The 11560-nt window shown below is 44.0% G+C and overlaps 1 protein-coding gene across 1 annotated transcript in view; it reads left to right on the top strand.

The window, feature by feature from the left end:
- Positions 1-11560, top strand: part of Ercc5 (ERCC excision repair 5, endonuclease) — a 35223-nt gene that overhangs the window by 4238 nt on the left and 19425 nt on the right. Inside the window, exons 2-7 of the mRNA XM_023715191.1 lie at positions 3017-3192; positions 4503-4618; positions 5466-5552; positions 6547-6607; positions 8195-8338; positions 9325-9498. Coding sequence (XP_023570959.1) covers positions 3017-3192; positions 4503-4618; positions 5466-5552; positions 6547-6607; positions 8195-8338; positions 9325-9498 — 758 coding nt within the window. The remainder of the gene's footprint in view (positions 1-3016; positions 3193-4502; positions 4619-5465; positions 5553-6546; positions 6608-8194; positions 8339-9324; positions 9499-11560) is intronic.

Below are 11560 nucleotides of genomic sequence, written 5' to 3'. Positions count from 1 at the left end.
CTTGGCCCCTGCCTTTCGTCTTCTGCCACGTGGGCCTTGAGCAGGAACGGCTGCTGTCCTGGGGCGTTTGCATTTGCTGCCCCTTTGCTAGGACACTGGTGTCGATCTGGGTTTTTCTTCTTCAGATAGGCCTTTCCCAGCAGAAGAGCCCCAGACTCCCAGCTCCCCTTTTCTCCATATATTTTGGTGCTTTTTCCTGTATTAGGTATTTTTTTGAAAAGGGAGAGGAGAAAAGAGGCTTTCTTATTCCTTATATCCAACTATATGTACTGGCACTTGTATTTATCCCTAGCGGGACATTCCTTGTATTGCGGTTCATTTTAGGAATTCTGTATTGAGTGGCAGAGTTGCATACGATGGATGCATTTTTATAGAAGACAGTCAGTTAACAGTTGAATAAATAAATAATAACTAGAAAAGCATTTATTTGATTAGCTGAGTTTTAGGCTTCTTGGGGCATTAAAAGACAACAGAAGCTAACAGTTTTTCAAATACATTGTATGAGTAATAGGAAATTCTGGGTGTGCTCAGCATAAATATGAAGATACTCAGGATGAAGCTAACGTGAAAGCACAGACAAGCCAAATTCTGTGGGGAAAGTATTATAATTTAATGTGATTTTTAAAAAAATCATCTTCTGGGCTGGCCAGGGGTTCCATCTGGGGGCCTGCAGTGCCGGCCCCGCCCCCTGGGCGTGCTGAGAGGGCAGTTGAGACTGAGTGTGCACCTGTAAGCCTGTAATCCCAGTTCTTGGGAGGCTGTTAACAGGAGGATCACTACGAGTCCGATCTAGTAGTGAGACCCTGAACACCCTGTAGACCCTTCCCTAAAATAAAAAAAAGGATTGACACTGTCCTGTTCACAACTGTATTGTCGCATGCATTTCCCCAGTGTCTTGGCTATGCCTGGCTCATGAGGGAGCTCAAGTATTACAGGAAGAAATACAACAGCAGCGCGGCTCCGCTGCTTTTTTCATTGCATAGTATACACTCAGTTAATTGGTGGGCCTGTGTATTTTTATGCTAGTGAAAGACAGTATGCATTTATTTAAATATTAGCTTCCTCACTGCATACCAGCTCTTTCTTGCCTCCTGTGTGGTGTAGCGTGTGAGAGGGTGGAGTGCAGGACATGTGGTCCAGAGGAGCCGGGCGCCCGCAGCTTGTTTTTTTCCTCCACTAGGTGCTAAGTTCCAGAGGGACAGACACTGGTTTGTGCAGAGCTATGCCCTGTCTCCCCAATGTTTAGAAAAATTCCTACTACATAATAATATTACTCGAATAGGTCGTAATCTAAGCTGGAGGAAAGATCTGCAGACTGAGCCCGCAGAGTGGGAGATAAGCAGAGGACAATGTGTGATGGACCTGGAGGTTGGAAGGCACTGAGGCTGGAGGAAGAGATTTGGTACCTACCAGGGATCGAACTCGGGACCTTGTGCTTGCCATTGAGCTATATCCCCCGTTATAGAAAGAGCTTTGGATATGACCCCAAGGCAAAAGGAAACTACAAAGAGCTCTGCCTAACAGTATAGCACTTTTAAAGTGTTTGAAGGGAGAGCTGGGAGGACTTCATGTGGTGGAGTAAGGGGGCTCCTTGAGATGACACCTAGGGTTCTGCTCAGGTGATGGGAGTGACAGGCACTGAGCTGGGGGCTGGGCAGAAGATGCCACGGAAAGCACACGTGGGTCCTGTTAGGTGTGAAGTGTCTGTGAGATGTCAGGTGGAGCTGCGGAGTAGACTGTCCTGCGGAGAGAGCAGGCCCTGAGGAGGGTCACTGAAGGGAACACCAGGAGTTGGGGGTAGGTGGGGGATGAGGGGTTGAGATGGGGGGAGGGGGTGGCCTTGGCTGGGACTAAGAGCAGGAGACCTAGCAGGGTGCTGGGTTGGCCTTCCATTCTTTCTCCCTTTTTCTCTCTCCCTCTGTCATTCCCATTCTTCCATCTTTTTTTGTTTTTGAGACAGAGTCTGGCTGTGTGGCCCAGGCTGGCCTTGAACTTGCAGCAATCCTCCTGTGTCAGCTTCCCCAAGCTTTGTGATTATAGGTGTGTGCCACCATCCTTATGGACAAATACAAAGTATGTTTTCAAGAACAATTTAAAAGTATAGGAAAACTTCAAGAAGAAACTATGAATAATCTTTAGTTTTAGCATAGAGAATTGCTTTTAGTAGTTTAGTGTCTGGTTGTTTTTTAATAAAGTATATTACCTGTGTTATACATTATACTTTAAACTTTCTTCAGAAGTATATTTTGAATATCTTCCTTGTCACTAAACATGTTTCTGCAATTATTTACTTATATTTCAGTCTTTTATTTATTTATTTGGTCCAGGGTCTCATGATACAGCTTGGACTCATAGTGATCCTCCTGTTTTCAGCCTCTCCAGCACTGGGATTACAGATGTGTGCCACCATGCTTTGGTTCGGGTGGCACAATATGTGGTACTAGGGTTTGCCTGGCTGGTGCTTAGACCACCGAGCTATCTCCCCAGCCTGCAATTTTTGTTTTTAAGAGCTCTGGTATTTAAGCAAATCACTATATTGTAATTTTTAAAAACATCTGCTGTAAAGCTTTTAAATTATTTTTGTGCATTTTCATCACCATCGACAAATATTCTTATAAATACATCTTACTGTAAATACATAAAGATTTCTTACGCATAAATGAGATGGAATTTTTAGATAAAAGAGTGCATTTATTTATTTATTGCTATGAATTGCCAAATTGCCCTCCAGGAAAATGTGTACTAGCTTACTCATTGTTTCGAAGAAGCAATTCTTTGCTGTTACTGGCCTTTGAAGGATGTGTCTGTCTTGCATGATTTTAAAATTCAGTAGGTGGGTTGCAGCTAGGGTCAAAATAAGGCAGATTGGCATTCAGTAGCAGCGCAGGACAGTTTTCGGCGTCAGTCGCTCGGTGACACGTGCTTATTATTTATGGTTTGGGGCCTCAGTGTCAGGAAATGAAGTTGTGAGGGGAAGGCCAAAGCTCTCCAGTGTTTCCTTGACAAGCTCTCTCAGATATTAGCATTTGGTTAAACCAAGCACTTAAAGGCGTCCGCGACCGGCACGGGAATGCCGTGGAGAACGCGCACCTTCTCACATTATTTCATCGGCTCTGCCAACTCTTATTTTTTCGAATTCGTCCTATTTTCGTGTTTGATGGAGATGCTCCACTGTTGAAGAAACAGACTTTGGTACGTATCGTTCAGTGTTGTTTTCTTGTTAGAATTTGGTTGAATGCCCTTTATTTTATTTACATGTTGCTGGGGCTCGAGCCCAGGACTGTGTGTGTGTCAGGCAAGCGCCCTACCCCCAAGCCATACTGCCTTTTATAATTTTAGAAACCAACTTATTTTAATACATAGCCACTTTAATTTCAGTTGCCTTTTAAAAATTTAGCAGATAAATTCACTTTTTAAAAGCTGTGTATATGAGAGACATCATGGAAACAATGATAAAATGTAACTTTTAACTACTAGAATTTCTACAATTGAGAGTTTGCCATGGAGAATCTTTCAGGATTTCCCATTTATTCCAACCACCCCTCCATTGCTTATAACATCATGGGAAGCCAATTTAGGAAAGTCCTCCTAAATGTGAGGCTGATATCCTTAGTGATACAAGCCCCACTCCCCAAGGCAAATTGGGATTTAGGAGTAAAAATGCTGTGTTACAAGTGATGACTGGGGTGGGCTATCGAGGACGTAGATTGGGTGTGAGAGAAAAGAATGAGTTTCTTTATTGTTCTAAAAGTATTTCTAAAAAACATTCAAGCAATTGAAATGATTGCATCCCCTTTGGATATATGCCTGTCATATGCTGAAAATGTCAGCTCATCACGTGTACAATCATACCAGGCATGTAATAGCTAGTTAAATGGCGACACAGGCTAACAGTAAGAGTTTGTGAGCACTCAGGCATTTGTTGCCTCTGTGAAAGTGTCTAGACCCGAATGTGGTGGTACACTGTAATTTCTAAGGGATTCTTCTTATCAGGTGGGTTTTGGGAAGTTAGAAGAAGATATCTTGGCGATTTGGGTTATATTCAGCTCTAAGCACAAGACCTCTCAGTCCCAGATTGGGCATTTTTTGTATAATATTTCTATGGATTTTAGGAGCTCTTCTGACAGAATCTTGAGTGTTGAGAGGCAGAGTTATAGACAAGTAATGCATTTTTATAAAAAGCAGTGTCAGTTAACCATGTACAGAATAAATTAATATAATTTTATAAAACAGTTTGTTGTATGCGTAAGTTTTAGACTTTTGGGGGTGTAGGTATTAGAAGACATTTAACAGAAAGTGAGTTATTATTTTCTCAAACAATGTATAAGTCATAGGTAGAAACTCTGGGAGTCCCTAATGTACCATAAACATAAAGATGCTTATTGATCTACCCATAGTCTGGAAGCCCAGACAAACCAAATTTTGTGGGGAGAAGAAAAATCACCGAAATGTAACACGTCGTTGCTTTGAGGTCAAGTCTTAACACGTTTTTCTCTTCACAGGCAAAGAGGAGGCAGAGAAAGGATTTGGCATCCAGTGACTCCAGAAAAACCACAGAGAAGCTCCTGCAAACCTTTCTGAAAAGACAGGCCATCAAATCTACCTTCAAAAGCAAAAGGCAAGGGGAAAAGGATCTTAGTTTTAGAGAATGATATAAAAGCGTTTCATTTTTCTGAGAGTACCGTGGTTCTGTTCCCCTTATTTTTTATCTTTTTCTGTATTTTAGGGAAGGGTCTACAGGGTGTTCAGGGTCTCACTACTAGATCAGACTCATAGTGATTCTCTTGTTTACCGCCTCCCAAGTGCTGGGATTATAGGCACATGCCACCACGCCCAGTCTCAATGACTGTCTCAGCCTGCCCCTGGGGTGGGGCCGGTACTGCAGGCCTGGGGATCGAACCCTAGCCTCTGTGCTGCTTGCAGGTGCTTTAATCCGCTGAGATTTTTGGCCAGCCCTTATGTTCCCCTTATTTTAACTTTCAGTGGGAAAGTAAAGAGTGGAATGAGGTAACTAAGTCGGATGGCATTGGACCTGGTAGTTTGAAGTTGTGAAAACCCCCACTTCTGTAAGAATCCACCTTGATAGATACAAGCTGTGATGTTTCAAAGCTTGTCCTCACTTGCCCTTTTATATATAATTTTTGCACCGCTGGGGATTGAACTGAGGTCTTGCATGTGCTAGGCAAGCGCTGGCGTGGAGCTGCTGGACGCGCACAGCCCGACCCTTGACTTTGGCAGAGCTCTTCCTCCTGGCAGCAGTTCCAGGCTGCGGCCGAGGCTCTGCGGAGCCCTGTGAATTCCTCTAGGCTGACATTGCTTACTTGGGCAGCGGAGGTCCGGGAGTGCCTGGCCTGGAGGGGGAGGCCCCCGCCCTTGAGCACAGTTTGTGTAACCAAGGGGATAGGATCACTGGCTAAAGTACAGATCGCACCAAAGCTCCGTTTAAAGTTATGTGTGCTTTTCAGAAACGAAGCCCTGCCCAGTCTTACACAAGTTCACAGAGAGGATGATATCTATGCTTTGCCACCCTTACAGGAGGAGGAAAAACACAGGTAAATGTTTATATAAGACAGTTACTTTAATCTTTGTGGTATTCCAAGACAGTTAAGCCTTCATGTTTTATCTGTGTGAGCGGCCCTGGGGGAAGTACTAGGCGGCCCTGGGGGAAGTACTAGGCGGCCGCAGTCCCCAGTTTCTGTACTCTGTGGAATAGTTTTCGAAGACTGTATTTTTTGTTTTCTACTTTGGCTTTGTATTTTGGTGGTTTGTGATTCACTCTTCTTTTTTATACCAAAGAGCCTCTGTTGACCCTGTGGATTTAAGATGTACGAAGACATGATTTTAGCTTTCTTACACTTTGAGTATACTCACCACCTCTACCTGCTTCTTGGCCCAGCCTTGTGTTTCCCACCACCCGGCTAGAGCGCCCTACGCAGCGTCCTTTTGCTGTGTGTAGATGCACTGCGCGTCTCAGTGTGTTGTACTCCTCGGCTGCGTGGCTGCTGACCTGCTCTCGTGCATCTCTCTGACTGCTCCTCCTCAGCAGCTCTGGTACCCGTTGTTGTCATTTCCTTAGTGAAAGCCCTTCCCAGCTTCTCATTTCTTTTTCTGTACCTTGTCCCTTCGTGTCTTCACGCTGTCTGCAGTCAGGCTTTCATTTCTTTGTTTCCATATGGTTACAGAACTTTGTTCTTCTGATGGGCAAACTTGTGTCCAGGAACTTTCCGTCCGTCCGTCCGTCCGTCCTGCACTTTTGTGGCTGACTCTAGCCAGCGGGTTGTAGTAGATTTCAGGAAGCTCATGACTCCTCCCCCTCCCCCAGGGGGCTGCCTCTCCACTTTGCACCTAAAGCAACCGGAACTTCAGAGGCTGCTTCCAGGTGCTCACTCACACATGGTCCCTGCCAGGCTGCAGCTCTACTGGTAGCGTGGGTCTTGCTGTCTTCCTGGTGTGGCCTCATGTCTAGTAGCACCTGATACTCTAGCAATAGCTTTGCGGGCAGTTATTTGTGAGCAGAAGTATTGTAAATATGTGCTTGACTTTCAGTTCAGAAGAGGAAGATGAAAAAGCATGGCAAGAAAGAATGGATCAAAAGCAAGCATTACAGGTATTTAAATAATTTTGGAATCGAGACTTTTGTTGTTTGAAACGAAAGACATGAAAATGAGTGACCTCAGTGAGGTAGTATGAATTTGTGAAGGTTCCAGTAAAGATGTGCCTTTTTGTTATGTATTTGTATATGTGTGTATAGTGGAGTGCATGTATTACACATATATATGGAATATGCCATTGTCCACACCTGTACAGCCAACTGTTTTATCGTCATCCAACTGACTAATCCGTAAATAAAAAGTAATACACGGTTGTATGAATATAGAACACATATAACCTATAAATAAGGGGTATAGCCTGTGGGTATATTTTGGGTCATCCCCTGCTTCATGTGGTTGAGTGTGTGTGTGTGTGTGTTTGTGTGTATGCACCACATGTGCGCACATACATATACCCTTGTGTTAGTACTTTTGCATTGCTGGGACACAAAACCGGACACTCAGAATTGAAAGAAGAAAAGGTTTATTTTGGCTCATGGTCTGTAGAGGTTTTAGTCCACAGTGGGCTGACTCCCCAGCTGGGACATAGCAGTGGAAACGTGAGGGAGGGAGAAGGGACATGTGCTGCTCCAGCTGCGCCCCGGGAGCTGCCTCCCTGACCGGGTCTCACCTGCCGTTGTCACCCCCCGTGGGCTCTAGGCCCCTCATCGCTCTCCCAGGGCCCACACTCCTGACCCAGTCACCTCTCACAGCCCCGCTGTGGGAGGATGTCTAGATGGAAGCCATGGCACTTTGTGTGTGTGTGTGTGTGCGCGCACGTGTGTGCGTGTGTGCAGGCAGGGCTCTCAGACTTGCGTTACTAATGGCCTAGGTGCCTCAGTCTGTTACAGTGGTGCCTTGGCGCATGAGCTTAATTCTTTCCACAATTCCGGTTGCAGACATAATTCCATGATTCTGGTCGCAACTGAATTTCACCCAAGTATGTACAGCATACATATGATGGCTCATGCCTGTTGTCCCAGCACTCTGCGCGGCTGAGGGAGGAGCATCACAAGTCTGAGCCCATCTTGGGCAACTTAGTGTCTTAGCGATACACTGCCTCAAAATATAAAGTAAACAAGGTGGGACACAGCTCATTGTGAAGGCCTCAAGGTCCTTGCACTTGCTGTTCCTCCCACTTAGGACACATGCTCAGTCAGCATTCTTGGTGTCCTTCTGGTCCCTGAAGCCACATCCTTTTTCTAGTAGGGTCTTCTCTGTCATTCAGGTATTTTCCTGTTCTCCTAATTACTCTTACCAGATTCACCCGGGTAGTTTTGTCTGGTTTGTTTGCTTGTTGGTCATGAGCCTTCCTCCCTGCTATTAGGGCCCTTCTCCTGCTCGGTCTCCACAGCGCCCTGGCGCCTTAGTAGAGCCTTGAAGGTGCTGCTCGGTGTGTGCTTCTTCATGAGGGACTGAAAGAATGAGTGATGTCCCCGTCCCCCAGCCCCTGCCCTTTGATGCCTACACATACGTGCACTTGTGTTGACTTCCTGCAGACTGGAGAGCTGTGCAGGGTAGCAACACGATCCATGTGTGTACCAGCGACTGGAATATGGTGCGTGTAACACACATATCATGGCACTGTGTTTTATTCTTTACAGGAAGAGTTCTTTCACAATCCTCAAGCAGTAGATATCGAGTCTGAGGACTTCAGCAGCCTGCCCCCTGAAATAAAGCATGAAATCTTGACCGATATGAAAGAATTTACCAAGCGAAGAAGAACATTATTTGAAGCAATGCCAGAGGTGAAAGCTTCAGTAACACACATGTCCATTCATGCTTAGAATTAAGAACCTCACCCAAGCTCTGCATTTGAAAAAAGGCAACTCTGTAAGCAGTACTTACATGGTATCTCAGTTTCCAGTACAGAGCATTTGTGTGTCTCAGATCCTGTGAAGCATCGTATTTTTAGATTTGAAGTCAGGAAATCTTCTGACTTTCCACCCAAGACTGGGTCTTTTCTTCTCTGTGTTCGTGGTTCTGGGTTTTCAGCCCCGGAACAGGCCTGTCCTGCTCACTTCTGCATCTTCGCTCGTATAGTGGACGTTGGGTGTGCTGCGAGTGGTTCATTTCTTCAGTTCATGAAACTACTGTGCACTCTGATACACATTACCTAGAACAGCTAAGGGCATGGTGGAATTTAAACCCAACGGACCAGTGTGTACTCGCCTTGACCTTCCCTGTACATTCGCTTCTTTTATAGCTGCAGAACCGTCTCGGCCTCCAGGCTCCCTTTCCTCTTTCTGGACAGTGGGACTAGAGCTGCTTCAGCGTGGACTGATGGTGGCTTCACAGCCACAGAAGGCTGGCGTGGGGGTGGCGTGTGGGGTTGGTGCCCACGAGCAGGGGACTGTCTCCCTACGTGCACTCCATTTGTGCCACCATGAACCACTCACCCTCTGTAGTTGCTGCTGAGTGAGCTGTTTCCTCTTCTGCCACCACCACTTCTATTTCTAATCTGGTTCCTTTTGACCCACTGTAGGACAGTGTGTTAATTTTATAGCCTTATTCTCAATGAATTGATGGAGTGTTTTTGAAAATTTAAAAAATTTTAAAAACTTGTTGAATACTTCCTGAAATTGATACCGGTAATAGAAAAAAAATCATACTATCCCTTCATCGCATCCTTTGGTTTTTCCATGTAGAACGTGAAGATGAGAAAATGCTAAGGTGCACAGAAATGATACTCTTGTGTCTTGATTTTAGAGGAGTGTATTTACTTTTACTTCAGGGGAAGAACTCCAGACTCCCCGCACGCTGTGTAAGTGGGACATTGATCCTGGCGGCGATGGAGAGTAGCAGCAATAACGATAGTAATGCGCATGACGAAGCAGGTCACGGGTCGCAAGCCCGCCTCCTTCCGACCCCTGGTCCGCCGCTCCTTAGCCACATATCTGGGGTGACTTAAGTGATGGAAGCCCTGATAGCCTCAGCTTAGCACGGGCATAATGATGTGTCTCAGAGCATGGTTGTGAGGATAAGCTGTGGTAGTTTAGGTAGAAGGCAGAGTGCCCTATGGGAAGTGCTTCGTAGGTGTTACTGTTAGCATTAGTAGCTCTGATAGCTGTGACTTAAGGGCCAGTGCTGCATGCTTACGTGCATTCTCAAAGGTGGTGTATTAGAGCCCTAATCAAATATAGTACTGCCACATGTTATGTGCTTGAGCACATGTTTGCTTTTTATTTTTTAATTTTTAAAAATAATTTTATTGAGAAACAAATAACAGTGAGACAGTTTCAAAACCGATCAGTAGGACAGTTTCAATAATAAATACATTGCATATTGTTGTCTCAGTGGTTATTCGTTGTACAAGGTGCAGACATGACATCCGTCCACAAACACTATTAGAACAAAATCTTATTCATTGAATTAAGAGAATATGGCTGTATATCTATTCTAACTATTTTGAATATACAGATACAAAATGATCATTCATTTGTATCCCCTTTTTTGTATAGTTTTGTCAGAGAAGGGTATTCCATTGTCATTTAAATATTGTAGGTGCGTGAATTCAGCAAAATAATCCAATATAGACCAGTAGTCCATAATAGTAGTGGGTCATCCACAGCACTGGCAATGTCAGAAGTTGTTGACCTGAGTCCTCTATAGCCCAGCACACCAACATGGCTTTACCCCTTATACCTCATTTTTATACCTTTCTGATGGATGGTTAAGACCAACATAAAACAAGACCTACATAACAAGAAATGTAACTTTTGTATCTGATAAGGTCAGTCAGATCTCAGGATGTATCCTGAAACCCTGTAGCACAGTTTGTAGATACTTTCTCAGTGTCAGCCATGTGGATGAGTCACGACCTTTGCTTGACCAATTTGTTCTCTGTGAAAGCCTGAGAGAATGTTTTCTCTCCTTAGGCACACTCTACATCATCGATCACATTCCTCTGTGGCCCCATAATCTCCTTGATCAGAAAATTTGGGACACAACTGAGTTACATGATGATACAGTATAGGTTCTCCTATGTCCTGAGTCTTCACTGACGTTGAATGGCTAGGGCCAGAATGTTTTCTGACCTTTCAGCCCTTCTTTTTCTCTAATTTTTGGTCTGCAAACTTAGGTTGTTAACCCTCCAGAAGAGAATCTTATTATTACCCTACAACATATGCAGTTGGGTTTAACCTAACTACCTGTCTGAATATCACACATCTTAGACATAACATGGAACAGGTATTTTCCATCAAATATTGATATGTCAAACTTAAGTCCCTACAGAGTATGAAGAAAAAAATGAATAAACAATTACATATTTTTACACAGAAATTTAGAAATCTAACCATATACAGCATGGTAGCAGGACAGTCCTGTGACTTTTTTTTTCTTGTCTCTATTTTTCATTTATTGCCCTTATTTTTAAACAAACACTTACTTGAGAGACAGTATGACAGTAATTGGTATGTCATGACAAGCAGTATGTATTTAGAAGAGCAGAATGACGGGCATTCCAAGCATGACCCTACTATTACACATCGCTATCTTCAGTGCAGTTGCTTAGTTCATAGGTATCAGCATATATAGTCAGGATGAGAATCCTACCAATTAAATGCTAGTTTCAAAAACCTGCTGATGGTTCTCAGGACCATTGCCTTACCCATCTTGTGCATATAAATGTATGGCTTTGTCTCTGTCGTGTTTCCTAGCTTTTCTCCTTGCCTTCTCTTCATTGTCTAATCCTCAAGTTCTTGCTTTCCTTTTAATTGTGTTATACCTTTCTATTTGTATTTCTTCTTTTGAGTTCTTATACTAGGGAGACTTTACGATATTTATACATGTGTGAGTTTTATTTCACTTATGAGTATATCTTTCAGTGGCATCCACTTAAATATGAAGGCATTGAGTTTATCATTCTTTATAGCTGAATAATACTCCATTGTGTAAAAATACCACATCTTTCTCAACCATTCCTCAGGTGATGGGCATCTTGGTTGTTTCCAAGATTTGGCTGTCAC

The sequence above is a fragment of the Octodon degus genome, unplaced genomic scaffold, assembly GCF_000260255.1.
Source record: "Octodon degus isolate 3935 unplaced genomic scaffold, OctDeg1.0 scaffold00039, whole genome shotgun sequence".
NCBI lineage: Eukaryota > Metazoa > Chordata > Mammalia > Rodentia > Octodontidae > Octodon > Octodon degus.
This window is presented reverse-complemented; position numbering and strand designations above follow the sequence as displayed.